General features: G+C 32.9%; 5 protein-coding genes across 6 annotated transcripts; 2 read left to right on the plus strand and 3 right to left on the minus strand.

Moving 5' to 3' along the window:
* Positions 1-13: 13 nt before the first annotated feature.
* LOC106349549 (trichohyalin) lies at positions 14-2,992 on the minus strand. Of its 2 annotated transcripts, none has more exons than XM_013789547.3 (6): positions 2,660-2,992; positions 2,461-2,576; positions 2,138-2,256; positions 1,672-2,043; positions 1,143-1,470; positions 14-1,070 (listed from the first exon to the last, which is right to left on the minus strand). In XM_013789547.3, the coding sequence occupies exons 1-6, from the start codon at positions 2,816-2,818 to the stop codon at positions 104-106; spliced, it is 2,061 nt and encodes a 686-aa protein (XP_013645001.2). In that variant the 5' UTR covers positions 2,819-2,992; the 3' UTR covers positions 14-103. The 2 variants fall into 2 exon arrangements, with proteins under 2 accessions (XP_013645001.2, XP_013645009.2); XM_013789555.3 differs by having other exon boundaries at positions 1,143-1,452; positions 2,660-2,991.
* A 217-nt stretch (positions 2,993-3,209) lies between these two features.
* LOC111201779 (pentatricopeptide repeat-containing protein At3g16010-like) lies at positions 3,210-4,811 on the minus strand. Its single transcript, XM_048741203.1, has 3 exons — positions 4,734-4,811; positions 4,563-4,636; positions 3,210-4,362 (listed from the first exon to the last, which is right to left on the minus strand). The coding sequence occupies exons 1-3, from the start codon at positions 4,809-4,811 to the stop codon at positions 3,876-3,878; spliced, it is 639 nt and encodes a 212-aa protein (XP_048597160.1). The 3' UTR covers positions 3,210-3,875.
* A 1,657-nt stretch (positions 4,812-6,468) lies between these two features.
* Positions 6,469-8,265, plus strand: LOC106380761 (probable 2-oxoglutarate-dependent dioxygenase AOP1). The gene is made up of 3 exons (XM_013820595.3): positions 6,469-6,908; positions 7,358-7,691; positions 7,790-8,265. The coding sequence occupies exons 1-3, from the start codon at positions 6,526-6,528 to the stop codon at positions 8,045-8,047; spliced, it is 975 nt and encodes a 324-aa protein (XP_013676049.1). The 5' UTR covers positions 6,469-6,525; the 3' UTR covers positions 8,048-8,265.
* A 3,036-nt stretch (positions 8,266-11,301) lies between these two features.
* LOC106349538 (probable 2-oxoglutarate-dependent dioxygenase AOP1) lies at positions 11,302-13,403 on the plus strand. Its single transcript, XM_013789535.3, has 3 exons — positions 11,302-11,737; positions 12,540-12,873; positions 12,957-13,403. Exons 1-3 carry the CDS (start codon positions 11,349-11,351, stop codon positions 13,215-13,217), a joined length of 984 nt encoding a protein of 327 aa, XP_013644989.2. The 5' UTR covers positions 11,302-11,348; the 3' UTR covers positions 13,218-13,403.
* A 1,145-nt stretch (positions 13,404-14,548) lies between these two features.
* Positions 14,549-16,024, minus strand: LOC106380745 (auxin-responsive protein IAA19-like). The gene is made up of 3 exons (XM_013820575.3): positions 15,533-16,024; positions 14,984-15,077; positions 14,549-14,884 (listed from the first exon to the last, which is right to left on the minus strand). Exons 1-3 carry the CDS (start codon positions 15,939-15,941, stop codon positions 14,794-14,796), a joined length of 594 nt encoding a protein of 197 aa, XP_013676029.2. The 5' UTR covers positions 15,942-16,024; the 3' UTR covers positions 14,549-14,793.
* Positions 16,025-20,151: the final 4,127 nt, after the last annotated feature.

A 20,151-nucleotide genomic window follows, 5' to 3' on the forward strand; every position in this document is an offset into this window, starting at 1 on the left:
TGAAAAAAAGTAATAACACGAAGCTAACTAACTCAATTGCATCAATCGCAACATAATATTTGATCACATGATAGAACAAATGCAATATTATGAAGAGGTTGGTCTAGAATTTGACAGCTCTTTTGATTGTTTGGAAAGATGACTTGATGAAGTTGTTCTTAACGAGATACTCGTTCTCTTCATCGTGACCTGAGACCACAGGCTTCTTCCTGACGAGGTCATTTCCCTTTTTCATTCCGAAGAAGAGTGAAGGAGATGATGGGATCCTTCTGAAAGCTCTAGCACTCTCTGACCTCTTCACCACTTTATCTCTCCCGCTCTTCTCCGGTGTGTTCTTCAAATCAAAACTGGTTCTGCTTCTACGTGAGCTGCTTTCACCTCTTGTTTCCACCTTGTTCTTTGCCTCCTCAGCCACATCTTCTTCTTCTTCATTAACCTTTTCAAGTAGAGGGAACTTGTTGTCTAGTTTCTCAATCACTTCATCAATCTTATTGCTTCTTTCACCTTGAAGGTTGTCTTTGCTGTTGCTTTCCAGTAAAACGTGGAGCCATTTCTCGACGTTTCCTTTCCCTCGCTCTCTCCTGCTTTCCTCATCTTCCTCATTCTCTGGTTCCTTGAATACATGAAATGCTCTAAAGCTTCTGCTCCCTCTCTTCCCTTCTTCAAGCTTCTCTTCAACATCTTCTAATGTCTTCTGCTCCTCTTCCACTTCCTCTATTTCCCCATGCTTCTCAGAAGCTGCTGCTGCTTTATGTTCTTCTTCTTCAAGGTACACTCTCAACTCCTTTTGTAATGAGGTATCTTCATTTGTTCCAGGGAGATACAAAGACAGCTTCTTATCTCTATCCTCCAGCAGCAGCCCATCTTCATCATTCACCAAGATTCTTGATCTTTTCCTTGCTTTCTCCAGTTCAGGCCTCACTTGATTCTCCAGCTCCTCTCTTTCCTTAAACTTCTTGTGAAGCTCCTTCTCCGAACCGTCACAAATCGCCTTCTGCGCCTCTAGTCTCGCCATCAGTGCACCACTAGCCGCCTGGTTTAACCTCACTTGTTCCTTATACACAACACTCCTACAAAACAAAATGAATATTGAGCCAAACATATCTAAATAGTATTGTTGTATGTAAGAGAAGCTCTCTTACTGGTGCATAGCATCACGGATCATCTTCTCGAGTGTGTTCCTATAAGAGCACTGAGCTTCCGCCAACTTCCTGCACTTCTCAGCTCTTCTCCTCCGCTTAATCAGCTCGCTCTCAAGCTCCTGGATACTAACCTGCTCTTCACTGTTCTTTCTCTTCAAATCATTCATTTCTTCATCTAGCTTCTTCATCTCCACTCTCATACTCTGCGCCTCCTCTCGGTGTCTCAGCGAGTCCCTAGCAGCAACAATGGCTTGATAAGGATTCTTCATCAAATCTGGAGTCTCATTCTCTTTGAGTCTCATCTTCCTCGCTGCAGTATACATAGTTGCTTCAGTATAGCAATATATAAAAGCAGTGTTATAAAATATCGGTTTATTAAAAAAGTCGGTTAAAACTTTAAAAAAAAATCGGTCTAGGCGCCCACCTAAGCACTGATCCTTTATAAATCGACTAAGCTGTTTCTTAAACATTGGATAAAAGAGTGTTTATCTATAACCAAAAAACCGAGAGTACTAGTTAGTTAACTAACCAGGTGTTTGACGATTATGATCAAGTGATCTCAGTACTAAAGAAGGGTCATAAGGCTCTCTTCTAGAGACAACAACCGCAGCTGAGGCAAGACCAAACTTGTCTTTTGATTCAACAAAATGCTGCGGGAAACGATGCGAGTCAACTGTTTGTGAGCCGTTGAGCTCCTCGGTTTCGCCTTCTTTGAACAAGAATGAAAAGGCTCTCCTCTTGAAATCAGAACTCGAAGCGGCGAAAATGGAGAGGAACTGGTTCACTGAGATGCCGACTTGAAGATCCCACCATGGTACGAGGAACTCGAGTTTGTCCTTCTTGTTCTTGCGTGCTTGCCACTGCACTATCCTTAAATTGCTTGGTACTGTTAAACCTCCTCCTAAATCAATTCGAAAGCTTTTTTAATCAATCAGACAACAAACATGTAACCTTAAAATGAGATAAAAACTTGAGGGATGTGTTTAGTTAGTTACTTGAGCAAGGGAACCAATGATCAAACCCCCAAGCGAGAGGAGAAGCTGAATCAGCGTGGAAGTAGAGAACATTCCCATATGGATCAATCCGGATCACAGCTGGATCAAACCCAGCATTTCTACAAATAAATAAATAAAATCAAAATCATTAGAATCAGAAAATCTACTACTCTAGTGTTAGTGTCATGGCAGGTCCTGAGATATTAAAGGTTATACAATTTAGTAATGGTTTATATAATTTTTTTAAACCTATATATTTTTTATATAATTTTTTTTTCTAATATTTTGGCCTATGCTTGATTAGTGTATCAATGAGTGCTTACCCTAGATGATTGAGTTGTTTCCATAGTAGACTTAGGAAGATCTTTGGTTTTGTTGCTGGTCTTGCTTTCGGATCAATCACAGGGAACATCTGATCTGCTTCTCTGCATCTTGAGCTCTTTAAGACAAACAACACAACAACAAAGTGTATAAGGATCAAACTTTCGATCTGGCGAACATGTGATTCGAACAGATTATTACCTCGTTCTGCTGAAGGATGTAAGGCATGAAGGTGAAAGGAGGTCCATTTCTGTACGGGAAAGCGTCTAAATCGCGACAGATCTTTGCGTAAGCTATAGGGTAGCCTTGAGCTTCGTCGATTACCATGTCTTCCTCCGTTATATCGTAATCTCCCAACATCTTCGTCACGAAGAGTAAGAGAAGAACAAGGTCAACTGTTTCCTCTCTAGGTTTTGTGTTTGATCTAAGAGAAAGAAAAAAAGGAAGCTTTTTGAGAATGTGAGTTCTGTTTCGGGCAAGAAGAAGATGAGCTCAAAGTCTCAAACAACGGTCGGATTTTCTGTCGTAAATTTCAACGACGACCATATCTTTTTTTTATTATATCTATTATAATTTAAATAAATAAAAATAGCTGTCGTGCCACGTAAGCATGTGAACGGCTTGTGGGTGTGTAACGGCTACTTGCCACGCTGGACTCACGCTCCTCCTCCTAATTAATGGAGTTAGTTAGGTTTCTTGTGTTGCTACTTTCTTTTTGAATTTTTAAAATGTGAAATTAAAAAGGGATATTGATTATAATAAGTCCAAAATCATAATATTTGAAAATTTTATAATATCTATTCATGCCTAAAGCAATTTTGATTTATGGTGGTGAGTTAAATCATAATTTTATGGGTTTTATTATGCAGATGATGACTTTGAAATAATTTGTTAAGAAACATTCTATCATTTAAAGATTTCTAAAAGGCAAACACAAAACAAGATTCTAACATCTCAATGCTAGTTGGTTTCAGATTGTTGTGTTTGGTCATCTGAACAAATCATTGTTTTACTAGTGAACATGTTGAAGTCAGATCATCTATTATAACCGAATAATGAGTAATCCTCAAAAATGTGTAGTTTTCAAAATAAAATCTTCTTTTAAAGTAATTTTTCAAAATTCCATCTGAATTATTAATAGAGTTACTTTATTACACAGAAAAGTAATCATCATAACTAAAACTAAATAATATTATACAGTACAACACAACATAATTAGCCAAGCTTGCTAATAACTTGAGCATGAACCACCATTTTAGGGGGAACCAGCGGGTGTCTCGTCTGATTTGGAGGAGGAGTGCTTTGTACACCAATCTCAGCTTTTAGCTCATGCTCATTGATCCTGCTTCCCATGTCATCTAGTGAAGCCATTACCAAAGCAAAGGACATTACAGGTTATAAATGAACAAAAAAACATTCACCATTGATCAAATTTCAAAAGGTATAATCTTAATAGAGAAAGGATATTCTTCGCCGTTCCTGACATAAGCGCATTGACATCAAGACCACTTCCTTGGTCCTTGAGAAGATCCACAACAACAGCTTCCTTGAGTTTTCGATGTTTCCCAAAATGTTTGATCATCACATTTCCGAGATTCTCTTCATCTTCCTTAGACAGCTCATTTGCCTTTCCAAGAGTGTTTATGAAGCTGCAATACACTGGAGGAAAAGGTGGGAGACCTTCCTCATCCATCTCCTCAAGAAGCAACAGAGCCTTGTCCACTCTATTTCTTTGACAATAGCCATCTATTAGGACAGAGTAAGTGTTTTTAGTAGGGGAAACACCGTCTGCCTTCTTCATCTGATCAAACAAATACATCACTTCTAAATCAGGTGCATTGGACTCAAATAGAGTCTTAATCAGAGCATCGTACGCATCAACTCTTGGGCGATGTATACACTCTCTGTTGCATCAGAATCATCAAGCTTCCTAGCCTCTTCTTCAAGGCATTGTAGAAAGGCCATGTAGGTGGAGCGGTTAGGTTGAAAGTTTGCACATCTACCAGCCCACTTGAAAAACGTAATTTTGGCAATTATGTCAACGTGCATAATCAAGCAAGTCTTTCAAGTTTCTCCTCCTTTTGAAGCTTTCCATTATCCTTACAACGGGCTCACCCAGCACCCGCACTGACCTCTCCCTTCTAGCCTGTCTCGAAATAATACCAAACCTCTCATATTCTGGGGAAACATAAATGTACAGTGTCAAAAACCATTAAAAAGGCAAAAACCTTTTTTTTAGTCCTTTAAAAGAGGAACAACGTGCCCAGACTTTTACCTGTTTTGGTATAGAAGTTGAGAATCTTGAGACGAATCTCTTCGCTAAAGTGAATGGAACCGACGTCATGTACACCATCTCAGTTACCAGCTTCCAGCGTTATATATCGAATCGACATGCTGAATCAGACAAAACTGTGGCTTAAAGCTAAACTAGGTTCGGTCGGGGTGTTCAAATGGGCCTTTTGGGCCGTATAGGCCTGGCCTTTTATGTAAGTCGCAATGATATGATATCGAGAAAAGTGATACATAAAATACATTTTCTCCATACATTTGGCCAAGTTGGTATGTTGTTTGCCATGTTGACTCTTGAGCATGTAATAACCAAAAATCTTACACTGTTTGTTAAATACATCACATCATTGGGGCTTACATAATTTTAACTTTCTCCATTATTATATAGTTATGTACCTAACACACTATTAATTAACTATTTTTAGCAGGACCCGTGATTCATGACATGTGAATTACAATGGGACTGTGCTCCATTGGTTAGAATAACCAAGCCATTATTAGCTTACAAAATCGCACATGGTCGTCTTTTTATATATTTTAAGATAGTAGAGTAGACACTTTAATTATTCACTAGATTTTGATCCGCACGTCCGTGCATGTGTATTTTTTAAAACAATATGATGCTATTTACTTTTTATGTCACTATTTATGGTTGGGCAAAAAACTTAAACTCGAAGAATCGAACCGATTCCAATCCGAATAAGTAGTACTAAATCCGAACCGGAATTGATTAAATATCTGAATTATTCAAAATTTTGGTATTTGAAGAACTGAAACCTAATCCGATCTGAACCGAAGTATTTTGGATATCCAAAATAGACTTATATACTTATATATATTAATTATTTTTAGATTTAATATATATAAAGACATCCAGAATATATATGATACTTTTAAGTTCGCATAAATGCTTGAAAATATATACAAATAATCAAACGTAAATATCTTAAATAGTAAAAAAATACTCAAATCTCCAAAAATACGTAAATAATTATTAATTTTCTATCCAAATATTTAAACCAAACCTATTTAAATTGGTTATCCAATTCCGAACCAAATCCTCAAAGATCTGAACTGGACACGAAATCCCAAAAATATCCGAAAACGAACCCGAACGTCCACCCCTAATCACTATTATATATATATACTATATGTGTCATCATAGGTTACAAAATATGTGTTATCATATATAATTAATCGTATTTTATATGTACCATCAAATAAGTTTTCTTATAATTAATAGTAATATTTTATACGTACAATCATATAAATAATCACATATATTATATTTTAAAATTTAATGTGAAATATAAAAACCATAATTTAAGTTGGTGTTTGAAATTAGGCTTTGTATTGTATTTTTATTATATATATTGAAAACATTTTTATAATAGTTATTGGAAAATATATTAGTAAAAATCAAATTTTGAATATATATATATTTTTGATATAAATCAATTTTAAATTATTATTTTGATTTGAATATATATATATCAAGTAACATATACCCGTTACTTTTTAATATAATGTAATTGACTTTTAAATTTTTAGTAGCATAAGCCCATTATTTTTTTTTCTAACTTACTGCTATCCATGTTTCTAAACAGTACTATTTTTTTAACTACTATTCATATTACCAAACAATCACAATGTGTAATTCAACTTTAATAAAATAGATTAAGGCGACAAACCTATAATAGTATTGTTTTTAAACGAAGGTGCTCTTCAAAATCTTCACATAATGCAAACATATACAGTATTAATTCATTAAATTAACAATGACGACTTCCAGAACCCAATCTCACCTTTTTCTCCCAGTCATTGACTTCTATAATCGAGATCTCAAACCGGAAACTCCTGAGTGGGACTCAGTGAGAGCCCAAGTCCGTAAAGCCCTAGAAGAGTACGGATGTTTCGAGGCCACGTTCGATGGAGTTTCACCGGAGCTAAGGAAGGCTATTTTCAAGGCCACGGAGGAGGTTTTTGATTTGCCTCTGGAGACGAAACTGAGAACAAAGTCAGACAAAATCATTTACGAAGGATACTTGACGATTCCGACTATGCCTTTATACGAAGGTTTGGGCTTCTACGGTGTAGATAGTCCTGAGGTTGTCGATGACTTGATTCACAAGCTTTGGCCTCAAGGCAACATCCTTTTCAGGTCTGTTCATGTCACTTGAGAAAAATAAATATTTAGAATTTTCGTGATAGAAATAATAACTCCTGGGGTTTTATTATAAATGATACAAAAAGGCAACGTATACAATTCTTTTTTTTAGAGAGAATTTTTCCTTTGAAGTGTATGAGACCTTTGATTATATATACATAAATAAATAGAGTATTGAATAACTATTTTGTTAAAGTGTATGAGAACTTTTCAAACGCTGAAACAAAAACAACTTTTTTTTTTGAACACCAAACAAAAACAACTTTAAAAACTAACATTCAAGTCCTTTGTGAGAACTTAACATATTTCGCATGGAAATTTACATAATGATCTTTTATTTTATCCGTTTGAATTATACATTGTATTAGTTTTAATAATTAAGAAATGTCAAAACAGAAGAATCGATTATAAAGCACTAATTAAGATTTGCGATAAATCTTCAGCAAGAATGTCCAGTCATTTGGGGAGAAGTTGATAGAACTAAATGTGAAGGTGAGGACAATGATCATGGAGAGTTTCGGGCTCGAGAAATACATCGAGGAACATCTTAACTCCGCAAAGAACCACCTTCAAATATTTAAATACAAAGGTGTTGACGATAACACAGAGGAAACTCTGGGTTTTAAACCTCATATCGACAGACAGTTCCTCACCATACTTTGCCAGAACGATGTAGTAGACGGCTTGGAGATTAAAACCAAAGATGGTGAAGAGTGGATCAAAGCTAGGCCATCTCAAGACACTTCTTTCCTTGTTATAGCCGGAGCTTCTCTTCACGTAATTAAAATTAACCTTGCTTGAGCTGAGTCTCAAATTTCATTTTTTAATATTCTTTAATTATGTGATTAACTTGTATATAATATGGATTTTTGCAGCTTCTATTGAATGGTGGGGTGTTTCCTCCGCTTCACCAAGTGGTTATAACCGGAAAGAAAGATCGGTATGTGGCTTGCCTGTTCTCGCCTCCTAGAGAAGGACTGATCATAAATGCGCCTGAGGAGGTAGTAGATGATGAACATCCTCGTCTCTATAAGCCTTTTGATTTTGAGGCTTACGTGAAATTCAGCAACAGGACCAACACAAATACCAAGGGAAGAGATCTATCTAGTCTCAAGAGTTATTGTGCCCTTTAAACATTTATGATGCCATCCAATTAGAAAAAAAAGGAAAATGTCTTGTTTGATCACGGTGGACTTGTCCATTCAATCTCGAGCTGGTTTGTTTGTTATCTTTAATTTGCCTTGTTGACTCGTGAGCTTGTAATAAATCCTAATTGCAGAAGCTCCATAATTATTTTTCTTTACTCAGTACGGCAACAATTAATCTAAACTGGACCAAATGTGAAAAAACTTCTCTCAACAACATGAGTGGTCTGAATTAATATTTAGTTTTGTTAGTTTTGGATAATTTACCTTTATTGTTTAATACCCCTCCGTTTCATAAACATATACTAAAAAAAATTATTTCAAAAAGATCTATTTTTTGCATTTGCAATACATATTTTATTAACTAATTGCAAACTTAAAAAAATTTTAAAAAACTTAATTACACGTATAAGATTTTTACTGCAATTATGGAAAAAATATAATCACAAAAAATTATGCAAATTTAATGTGCATTATTAAAATGTGTGAAAAATCTAAAATATGCAACATTTCAAAACGGAAAGAATAGAACCTAAAAATAATATGGTGGGGTCCACCTTCTAGATATCATTATTACACATAGTGCATCACATTTTATACTCCATCCGTTTTAAATACTTTGACTTTTTATGAATTTCTTTTATTTCAAATTAGCTAACGTTTTCGATTTTCAAAATAGAGTTTGTTAATGATTGATGTTATATGATCAATGATATAATGTGTGGGAGGAGGGGTGTGATTTTTTAGGGTGTAGCAAAATCTACGACTAAATAAATTACCAATCATGTTTAAACTAGTTTTTAAAGTTAAAACAATTTTTTTTGAAAAAAATGGTTATATAAGCCTTGTTTTTTAAGTAAAAAAATAATAATTGCTGTAGAAATTTTATTTATTTTTCATTTAATTTCTACAACTACATAATCTATAACTACATCAAAAATTCTACATACTAAATTCTACAGCAAAATTTTTACAGCTACATTTAACTAATTACTCATGCAATCTATTTTACTATTGGTCAAATTATGAGTAGATATATAGATGATGATATTCTTCAAAATATATAAAATAAAATTTTTATCATCTATGTGCCTTCTTAAAATGTATGTATTAAAAAGCGGAGAGAATATTTATTTTAGAAACTGTAATAGGTAATCCATAGACTAACAACCGGGTCCAATTAACTAAAAAGTTAAATAATGAATCATATATTTTTATCAGACCATGTATAAATGTATCTTACATATGAAACGGTTGTCAATTATTAGAATACTCAATTACATTATATATCACGTTGTTATTTATATATGTGTGTATTCTTGGTTGACAATTTCCTAAATACTATGAAGTATGTATAAAACGTACACGAAAAGTGATAATAATTACTAATTAAAAAAACTACTTTCATTTTGAGTAATAAAATAACTGTTTACTATAAAAAGACAAGAGAAACGAGTCATACATGGTTCTAAATACATGATTTTGAACGTGACAATGGATAAAAATAACATGAAAAATTAGAATTTAGGGTCTAACGTACGTTATAACTCTTTCTTCTTTTTACGATGCTAAATCTAAACAATAGATGATCTTGTATATTGTTAGCATATATCCAAAATATTTCATAATAAGTAATTAGATAGGATTTGAAGGCCTTAAGAAACATTGACAAACCTTGAACCACTTGGCATGGAATCAATCTATATTATTATTTATGAAGTGATTTTGTTGATTTGTCACATTCTCCATGATTTTAGCTAATTTTACTTATTTGTCATATTTTTATTAGTATTTAGATTAAATCATTAATTTATTAATTTAAAAAATATAAATATTTTGATTTCTAATTAATTTATTAATTTAAATAATATAAATATTTCGAAATTCTAATTGGAATTATAATTATAATTATACTTATTTTAACTTTCACAATATTTTTATTAGTTTTTAGCTTAAATCATTAATTTATTAATTTAAATAACATAACTATTTCAAACTTTCTAATTGGAATTACAAGTATAATTATTTAAAAAACTTAGGACCAATTCTTATTTTCATATGATGTAAGATGTTTTAAACTCTATAGTTTCAATTTTCTCATTCATTCCAAGTTGTCTCAATTATAGTTTTTGACATCTATATTTATGTACTTTTTATATTTGTTTTTTACAGTTGGAGTTCTATGTTTTGCTTCTTTTTTTGAGTCTGAAATACTAGGAGTAAATCAGTTTTATTACATGAAATTTGAAATTATGAATTAGGTACTCCGAATTACTTCAGTAGTTATTTCACGTGTATGTTTTATTACTGTTTAATCTATAAGAAAAATATGCTTTGATATTAAATTTAGAGAATTGCCTATGTTATCATGTTATGAACATGTCTTTAATGGTTTAGTTTCTAAAACAGATAAAAGTAAATATAATTTTAATTAATAATTAGATTTATCATTATATAATTAACCATAAATTAACTTTAATAATAAAAATATCATTATTTATTGTTTATTTTATTAAAACTAAACTTATGGTATAGTTTTCCTTTGTGTTAAGAAGAATTAGATTGAAATAAAAATCGAAGAGAACTAAAATGATTAAGAATACAAAAAACAAATTATCATGATGTTTAAATTATAATACATATATTACTAATTATTAGTAAAACGATCATGTCCGCATATGCGGGCAAAACACCTAGTGTCATATGAATTTGGTCGATTTATATTTGATTTGATTTCACTTAAATATAAAATAATTTTCTAGAAATTAATGATGATATCATCTCATGAAGGAAAAAAAAAACACTTACAGAAAATAGCATTATGTATTTTTGGATTGATCCAACGTATTAGAAACTAAGTTATATATATATATCAGAAAATGGTTTATACTAATCATAGGTCGTACTAAGTTAGATTTGATATTTTTTCGGTGCTAAATTTAATAATTTCGAGAAATGCTAGTTCAATTTTGTAATTTTTTAATTTCGTCATAATGACCATGAGCTTGCTGATATGGATATAGTATTTTCTAATTTTCTAACCCATATCATACAGAGAATCTTTTTTTTGGTATCCGAAATCTAATAAAATGGAGTAAGACTTAGTAATCCAATTAAGGCTACCAACCTATAATAGTATAGTTTTTTTAAAACACATAATAGTATAGTTTAAACAAAAAAATTGTGATGAACACATGGACTTCCTATATAATAGCCAACCGAGTCTTCAGAATATTCATATAGAATAAACAAACACACCACATTCCTAATTCTAAAAAAAAAAAAACTAATGACGATAAGTTCGAAAACCCAACTTCCCCTAACCCTTCCGGTCATCAACTTCTCGATTCCGAACCTCAAGCCGGAAACTCCAGAGTGGGACTCGGCGAGAGCCCAAGTCCGAAGAGCCCTAGAAGACTACGGATGTTTTGAGGCCTTGTTCGACGGAGCTTCAGCGGAGCTACGGAAGGCACTGTTCGAGGCCTCGGAGGAAGCTTTCGATTTACCACTGGAGACCAAACTAAGTACAAAAAAATCGGACGAAATCTACAAAGGATACGTTGGTCAGGTTTCGACTATACCTTTATACGAAGGTATGGGCTTTGACGGTGCAGATAGTCCTCAAGTTGTCGATGAATTGACCTACAAGCTTTGGCCTCAAGGCAACATCACCTTCAGGTTATATGCCCTTGTTTACTTCTTCTTCTTATCATCTCTGTCTTCATTTCTCGCTAGAAAGTCTATATATATAAACTAGGCAGTCTCTGGGTGGTGCGGAGGTCCCTGGCTTCACGATCAAGCTCTCGGTAGGGGCAGATCTAGGTCGTGACCCAAGTCTTCATCTGTTACCTTTGGTTGGTTGTTTGTGAGGTGTGGTCTTGATCTATCCAAACACCAGTTCCGCACCAATCTGTCTGCTTCTCCCTAGCTAGTCTTTGCTTCCTCCTCCTTCTTTTTGTCTCGTCGTTTTCTCGTTCCCGTGGATTTTGCGTTCTTCTTTCTCAGCACCGCGGAGCTCCAGTTTTCAGCTTCGTTTTCTCTTTTTTTTTGTATAAGTTTCTGGTTTGCGTTTGTACCAACCCGGTTTAGTCTGGTTTAGACTTATTTTCTTTTTATCTTTTATTGCCATCTATCCTGTACATTAAAAAAGAATTAATATGAAAAACCTTTTAAAAAGTGGAATAAATATAAAGCATAGTCGACAAAAATATAAAGCATAGCACTTTTTATTAGAAAAAGTGGAACAAGAGAGGCTTTATAACCAGAATACCCACAGTATTTAGAAGCTTTGTGTACATTATTATAACTAGCGTCACCTTTTTATAAATATCAAATTCAAATCTAGCATATTTTGTAGTTTTATAACCAAAAGCATAACTCTGTTGTATCTACAATTTTTCAACTTTATAAAAGGTAAAACTCTGATAAAAATTGATGAAATAAATATACTTTTGTAAATTTGTATTTCTGTTTCTTGCAGCAAGAATGTTCAGTCATTTACGGAGAATTTAATATCATTAGACATGAAGGTGAGGACGATGATCATGCAGAGTTTCGGTCTCGATAAATACATCGAGGAGCACCTTAATTCAGCGAAGAACCACTTTCGTTTGCTTAAATATAGAGGCCTTGACGAAAACACAGAGGAGCAGCTAGGCCTTGACCCTCATATCGATAGACATTTCCTCACTATACTTTGTCAAAATAACGTAGTAGATGGTTTGGAGATCAAAACCAAAGAAGGTGAGGACTGGATCAAAGCTAAGCCATCTCAAGACTCTTCTTTCCTCGTTATAGCCGGAGCTTCACTTCATGTAAAATTAAGCTTCCTTGAGTTTAAGTCATGTAAAATCATATTTAATTGTTCTATCAACATCATCATATGTGGGTTTTGTAGGTACTACTGAATGGTAGGGTGTTTCCTCCGCTTCACCGTGTGGTAATAACCGGAAAGAAAGATCGGTACACGGCTGGACTGTTCTTGCTTCCCAAAGAAGAACTGATCATAAATGCATTCGAGGAGATGGTCGATGATGAACATCCTCGTCTCTATAAGCCTTTTGATTATAACGCTTACTTTAAGTTCACCTACACCGATACCAAGAAGAGGGATTTATCGGCTCTCAAAACTTACTGCTCTCTCTCTAAAGAGGATTGAATCCTTGCCAATAAATAAAGCTATGTATATATGTATCATTTGATCACTAGCTAGCTATGCTTGTTTAGTTTGCTCTTGAGTTGGTTTGTTGTTACATTTATTTTGTCTTGTTGGCGCTTGAGCTTGTAATAAAACCTTGACTTACCGATACTCCAAAATAAATGTTTTGATCATGGAATTAATTAATTGACGGTTGTGGACGTTGAAACTGATATGGCAATGTTTCAGATGTTTTCGGAACATTTGACTAATCAAACCCTTCAATTATTAAAGATGAATCCACATGCATGTATTATACTATTGGTACTAGGTAAATAATCTGCGTCTTGCGTGAAATGTGATTATTAGTTTCGTTATTTTTTAATAAGAAGACATTAATCTGTTTAATCTAGATATCAGTTCGGTTTTAGATTATTTTTTTGTTTTTAATCTCCTAAAATATAACTATCATTTTAAATCAATATTTATTTGGTTTGTTCGGTTAAAATGTTTGATTTTTTTGGTTTTTTTCCTTTGATAATAAAAAAATACTATTATTTATTTGTTTTTATGTTATGAATCTTAGATAGTCGTGATGTCGAATCAATGGTTTCATATTATAGTTTCTAAACGGATAATAGTTAAAAAAAAAAAATTATTAAGACAAATCATTTTACTACAATTTGGTCGATAGTGAAAAAAACATTAAGAAAAATAATATTTTAACTTCCAAAAAAATTAGATATTTTAGTTTTGCTAAATACTTAGTTATAATGTGCTCATGTCAATGTGCTCATGTATGTGTATGTAAAAGTATATAAAGATGGTTGATAAATATATAAAGATACTGTTAATTAATATTAAATAATATTTTTTCAAAATAATACATGAAAAATAAAATTCTTAAAATGAAATTATTTAAAAACAAAAATATTGTAAAATTTGTATAAACTATAATATATAACTTATTATGTTTTTAGTTTTAAGCTTATTCTTCTTGTTTTAGGATATTAGGAAAATGAGAAATCATGGAAACCTTTGCCAAATTAGAAAAAAAAATAATGGAAAAGGAAGATAACATAGGCTTTGCAACATATATACTTCTCTCTGTTCTTAAATGTTGGATGTTTTGATAAAAATTGATGTTCCAATATATAAGATTTTTTTCATTTTTCTAAGTAGTTTTTACTTTATTAAAAACTATGTAACTAGTCATATTTAATAAACTATTTTGTAATTGATTGAATATCATTAATTTATAATTTATAATTTTAATGATACTTTCTAGACAAAAGTAATTTTCTTAGTATACCTAAACAACTTATATTTAGGAACGGAAGAGGTACTATATATAGATCAAAATAATAGTGAGTTTAAACAAAGTAATGTCTTAACAACAATCAAGAAACACGGATAGTATATAGAGCTGTCTTTCTGAAGATAATTATGCAAACCATAACTTGAAATTGTCTTACAGAATAGTACTGTATAAGATATACTACATATAACGTGAGTTGGAAAATGTTCTAAATGATCTTGGTCCAGTTAAAGGTTAAATTAATGAACCACTCCCTTGCATCTTGTTCAAGCCGTCATATCACTCGTCTAATCCTCTAGGCTGCAGCCCAAATCCGGTAGCCTCGGATCTTTTCATAATCCTCACCCTCCTGCATGACTCTATGAACATTCTGCAAAATCAAAATACCCAACCCAATTTAAACTTAAACTGTAACATATATTAAGTTTATAATGAGATCTAATCTAAGTCAAGAGATATGAACATATACCCCCAAGGTACATCTCCCGCGAGCATCCAATCTCCATCTTTGTCTTCGTATATGGTAACGTATTCGCAGTTATCACCATCTTTCAAGGCCACTCCTGCACATATGTATATTTAAATATTAATCGTGTGTTGATTATATTGTGATAGTTATAGAACTCCAATTTCTGGTTTATAGTGTCTTGTTTAAAGACTATTCACTCTTTTTTTTTTAACGAAAAGACGATTCACTCTAAAAGAAAGAAAAAATGAAATGTAAATCTTTAAGACTATGCAGGCATGAAGAGCTAACTCAAGATTTTTCTAGTTAGAACTAAACTTAAACCACCTAAATCTGATGATATTCACGGGGTAAATAAGAAGAAATCACAACACTCTTAAGTCTAAAACATGTATTAAGATTTTCCATATGTGTTCCTCTTACAATTTCTTGCATTACCTATTAAAACGCTTTAGTTCTTAATCTAATCACTCGTACTATCGATTAATTAGTTATTTTCATATGACCTAACCACTCCACATTAGTTTAATAGGCGAGAATTCATTTACTAACCAATGCCATGGAAACCGAAGAGCTTATCAAGAGCAAAGGCTAAATCATCATAACCTTGGCTTGAACCAAGATCCATCTTCCTCAAGTAAGGTACACCATCCATGCTAACTTTCACATACCCTAACCCCACTTTCGTCGTCGAAACTTCCTTACAGCTGTTTTTCCTCCGGTAAGAGCAAACCGGCGGCCACCCCACCACCTGAGTTTTCACCGCCGGCGTTTCATTAACCTTCTCCACGTCAACACCAGATGAAACAACGCCGCTCTCACATTGTTCACTATTACTTCCGGAAGACGTCATGATCATCTCCGTGAAACCTCTCTTCTTCATCATCTTCTCCGTCACATCTCTCCCCGGAAGTCCAAGTCTCAGCTCCGTTATCTCAAGCTCGAGTCCATCTTTCTCCATTTCTTAACTTCTTTATTATTTTGAAATATGAGAACTTTCTTTTCACACACACTTCTCTTCTTGTAGTAATGACACTACCGCGTCGTGCTTTATATATGTTGCTTCCTTGGTCCACACGATTAAACCGATAAAAACCAATAAGAGAGTGACACGTAAAGTCGTTTGATATCTAAAGTCTTCTTACTCAATTTGTGTGGGGGAGACAAAATGGGGGCAAAGACAGATCAACTGAAGATGCGGTGGTCGGTCACATGAGAGACACAAGTTTGGTGCTGTTTTTTAATTTTCTACAAAATTAATAAAGACCGGCACCACAAGGTGGTTAAGGGAACAGATCCTACGGTTGTGAAAATTTCTTGTGATTTTTCTCTGACCGTTGGATTATTGGAATCCGAATCTTACTTCTCCTAACATCCCATGTGTGTTCTTGTTGTAAAGATTCTTGTTCTAACTAGTAAATCACAACTACAGCATACCTCTTCTCTTTTTAAATTAGGTTCTCGCTATTTTATAGTGGAAATAAATATTAAGTTAAGTCTATTTGTTCACATTTCTAATAAGAGTACATGCATATTTAATCAAATCCTACCATTTTGGGATATGTTCGTTATATCTCCTTCCATACTTTTTAAATTGGCAACTAACGATATTTAGCTTAATTATAAGATATTTCAGTAATGATTTTGATTGGTCACCGCAAAAATCTCACATGGGGAGAGGATACACCAAAATCCAAATATAATTTGTATGGATGGTACCAAGTAAGTATAATACGATAGTTTTTTTTTTTTTTGGTGTAATATAATACGATAGTTTTGCACTAGACTAAAGTAAAATTGAATTTGCGATAAATTTGGCATGTGTTTTTATATTTTGGTTCAGATATCAAACATATTCATACTTTAAACTAAAATAACTACTTAACTAGCTTTCAAGTTTTTTGTTCCAAAAATAAAATAGCTTTCAAGTATTGGTTTGATTTTTCCTTCTCTCTTTTAAAATTAGTTTGGTTTATATTTGATTGGACTTTTGGGATATCTATGATCAAATTTTGAATCAGTTTTACTTGTAGATCGATCTTATTATGTTGTTGATTGGTAAATATCAGATCAATTCAACTAATACGGGTTTAAAACATCTATTGCAAAATCTTATTTGAAGTCTGCATATAAAAGAATTGGCAAAAAAAAATTATAAAAAAAACATTTGTTAAGTCAGGGTTTTTCATGCAATATACACGCATTTCCAAAGTTAGTCACAACCCAATGATTTTGAGGGGAGTAAAATAGTTTCGAATGAGTTCAAACTCAGCTAGACCCGAGTTGTTAGGTTGTCTTGTTGCTAACTATCTTTTGCTCAACATCCCAATCTAACACAAGAAGTAATCATGGGGTTAGAGATGTAGGGCCACAAGCATAGAAAAAGAAGATCGACCGTGTGTGTGGGTTCACTATTGTCTACATACTTTGATTGATTGATGAACAGCAACAGGTTGGGCCACGTGAAATTATATGAAATACAACCACATAAAGAGAGTGATGAGTCAATATCCCCATATTTCTAGTTTGTCTACTTTATTTTTAATGGTTCCAGTGACTAACAAATGACATTTGGTAGCACCAAGATTTATAAAAGTAGCGTTGGATATCCAAGTTCTACCAAAGTGAACACGCAAAAAGGTTTAATATATCTGAAAACTTGGATACCCATAGAAAGCAAAAGGTTTAATTTTACCTTGAAATTTAAGTTTAACAACACTAAAACATTTCGTTCAAACGAAAAAACAACACGAAAACATTACATTTCCAACCGATCGAGCTAATAAAAAACAACATGCAAACAATTTAGAATTAACTCTAAGACTCACAGCTTATTTACAGATATATGCCATTGGAGTAATAACTAAACCTAAATTTAAGCAATTATTGTTTTTCCTAATTTGACAAATAATATCCTAAATCTAATACCCAATCAATTTCATTATCAAAATAAATTGTAATACATATCTGAGTAATTTAGTTTATCAAATTTACTATTCTTTATATGTGTTTTAAAGCTTTAAGTATTATATACTACTATACATTTAGGTTATCCTTATTATAACTAACAAGGAAAAACATCCATCCACACTTTCTACAAAATCATAACTGACGATTTTATTGTTACAAAATTTTGCTATTTTTTTTAAAATCGTAAATAACAAACATAATCAATTTTTATCACAACAATATTTAAGAATAATTTCTATTTATTAAAACTCAATCATCATCTAATATATTAATTTAGGATCCTATTTTTATCTACTATTAGAAGTTGTCATTATGTTTTAGACCTTCTCTAGAATCTAATAATAATCTTATCATTTAAAATTATACGATCATGTTTGGTTCCTTTAATATATCAGTATCACTTAATTTAAACCAACTTCCAAATAAATAGTACTTTGGTTATCTACAATCTACAAATATAATAAGAATGCGCGATTTATATGTTTATATCAGTGAGTACACGATTGATATTTTTATATCAGTTTTCTTTTTTTTTTCCACAAAAGAAACTAAACTAAACCGGTTCCGGCCGCGAGAGCCATCTCGGTGGAACTGAATCAACATAAACCATAGTAGAAGGCATGTCTCTAGCACCTCGTGCTAGTTTGTCCGCCATTGTGTTTTGTGCCCTTGAAATATGTTGAATGAAGAAGTTGGGGAAGTAATCCTTACATCGTAGAAACTCTTCCATGTGAGTAGTGAATGCCGGCCATTCTGTTGGTGTAGACACCATCTTCACCAATTGTGAGCAGTCAGTTGCAAACACCACCTCTGAGATATGTAGGGTTTTCATGCACTCCATCGCCCATATCAAAGCTTCACATTCTGCATGTAAAGATGATAGACTCCTGCGAATAGACATTGCACCCATCATAGTATCAGTGGATCTTTCGTTTCTGTAAAACCATCCTTGTCCTGTGAAGGAATTTTGTTCTCTCCATGCACCATCAACACAACATCGATCTGTCCCATGTAAAATAGGGATCCCAACATGGGAAGACTCCCTAAATGTAGCTTCTTTAGTCTGGGATTCGGCCCATAACACCCCTTCAATTTCTGCAGTGCGGAGAATATAAGGAGGATCCCTAACTTTGTTATTAAAAAATTTATCATTACGATTCTTCCAGATATACCATAAGATCCATGGGAAATAACTCAAGTCTGGTTTTTTTGGAAGGCGCCAAAATAAATAATCCATAATGGTAAAAAGAGATTGGGTGGGAAAAACCCCTGGAAGGGAAGGAATGTTAGATAACGCCCATGTTTGTAGTGCCAGAAGAGATTCAAAAAGCACATGGTTAACAGATTCTTCCTCTGCGCCACATATATGACACTGTAAATCACACTTAATCCCCCGAAAGCGAAGGTTCTTTGTAACTGGCAAAGTGCCAGAAAGTATTTACCAGACAAAATGTCTTAGTTTAGGTGAACACTTGAGTTTCCACGAATGAGCTAACAATGATTTGGTGTTAGGCCCCCATTCACAGGCTTGAAAACCTGATTCCGGAAATGATATCTCAGTTCGATACCCTGATTTATCAGTTTAACAATACAAGTATCAACCTTTGTATTGCATTCACATTACAATTATTATATACAACCCTACATCACTTAGACTAAACCAACTTTATAAGTTGCTTCTCTTTAGTTACCACGTTCTGCACCTGCTACACAAACTCAATTCATATTTGTCTTTTTTTTTCTAAACAAAATCGATTCATATTTGTCAAACGTTCATAATTCCAAAAATTGTCACAATGTTTATATTTACATGAGTTTTGTGTAATACACCATTCCATGCAGTTATTAATATTGATGAAGAGTTTAATAAACAAATTCATGTATGTTTGACTTAATTTCACGAATTTTGCAACCTCCATACATCAAAATCATTTATCTTTAACAGAAAATATACATTCAATCTATCAATTTAGGGTCCTATTTTTATCTACCATTAACAAGTCATAGTAGGACCATTTAAAAAATTAGGTAATATGACATATTTTATTATTTACATTAATAATAAACCAACTATAAATTTGAATTTTTTTTTAATTATAACAAATCTGTTGAAAAAGAACAAAATCGTACTTAAAATCTAAATTTTTTTTTATAAATTAACATATTAATTAATTTCGTAATTAGTAATATAATATTTCTAT

The sequence above is a fragment of the Brassica napus genome, chromosome A1 (assembly GCF_020379485.1).
Source record: "Brassica napus cultivar Da-Ae chromosome A1, Da-Ae, whole genome shotgun sequence".
In the NCBI taxonomy this organism is placed as follows: Eukaryota; Viridiplantae; Streptophyta; class Magnoliopsida; order Brassicales; family Brassicaceae; genus Brassica; species Brassica napus.

Excerpts from the sequence above, each read along its gene's own strand:
- LOC106349549 (XM_013789547.3), bottom strand. The coding sequence starts at position 2,818 with ATGTTGGGAGATTACGATATAACGGAGGAAGACATGGTAATCGACGAA. Across the intron at positions 2,257-2,460 it reads AAACAACTCAATCATCTAGG|AAATGCTGGGTTTGATCCAG; the intron begins GTAAGCACTCAT and ends ATTTATTTGTAG. Across the intron at positions 1,071-1,142 it reads ATCCGTGATGCTATGCACCA|GAGTGTTGTGTATAAGGAAC; the intron begins GTAAGAGAGCTT and ends TTTGTTTTGTAG.
- LOC111201779 (XM_048741203.1), bottom strand. The coding sequence starts at position 4,811 with ATGGTGTACATGACGTCGGTTCCATTCACTTTAGCGAAGAGATTCGTC. Across the intron at positions 4,637-4,733 it reads CAACTTCTATACCAAAACAG|AATATGAGAGGTTTGGTATT; the intron begins GTAAAAGTCTGG and ends ATGTTTCCCCAG. Across the intron at positions 4,363-4,562 it reads GGGTGCTGGGTGAGCCCGTT|AGAGTGTATACATCGCCCAA; the intron begins GTAAGGATAATG and ends CTGATGCAACAG.
- LOC106380761 (XM_013820595.3), top strand. The coding sequence starts at position 6,526 with ATGACGACTTCCAGAACCCAATCTCACCTTTTTCTCCCAGTCATTGAC. Across the intron at positions 6,909-7,357 it reads CAAGGCAACATCCTTTTCAG|CAAGAATGTCCAGTCATTTG; the intron begins GTCTGTTCATGT and ends ATAAATCTTCAG. Across the intron at positions 7,692-7,789 it reads TAGCCGGAGCTTCTCTTCAC|CTTCTATTGAATGGTGGGGT; the intron begins GTAATTAAAATT and ends GGATTTTTGCAG.
- LOC106349538 (XM_013789535.3), top strand. The coding sequence starts at position 11,349 with ATGACGATAAGTTCGAAAACCCAACTTCCCCTAACCCTTCCGGTCATC. Across the intron at positions 11,738-12,539 it reads CAAGGCAACATCACCTTCAG|CAAGAATGTTCAGTCATTTA; the intron begins GTTATATGCCCT and ends TGTTTCTTGCAG. Across the intron at positions 12,874-12,956 it reads TAGCCGGAGCTTCACTTCAT|GTACTACTGAATGGTAGGGT; the intron begins GTAAAATTAAGC and ends TGGGTTTTGTAG.
- LOC106380745 (XM_013820575.3), bottom strand. The coding sequence starts at position 15,941 with ATGGAGAAAGATGGACTCGAGCTTGAGATAACGGAGCTGAGACTTGGA. Across the intron at positions 15,078-15,532 it reads CTTCGGTTTCCATGGCATTG|GAGTGGCCTTGAAAGATGGT; the intron begins GTTAGTAAATGA and ends ACATATGTGCAG. Across the intron at positions 14,885-14,983 it reads GCGGGAGATGTACCTTGGGG|AATGTTCATAGAGTCATGCA; the intron begins GTATATGTTCAT and ends TTGATTTTGCAG.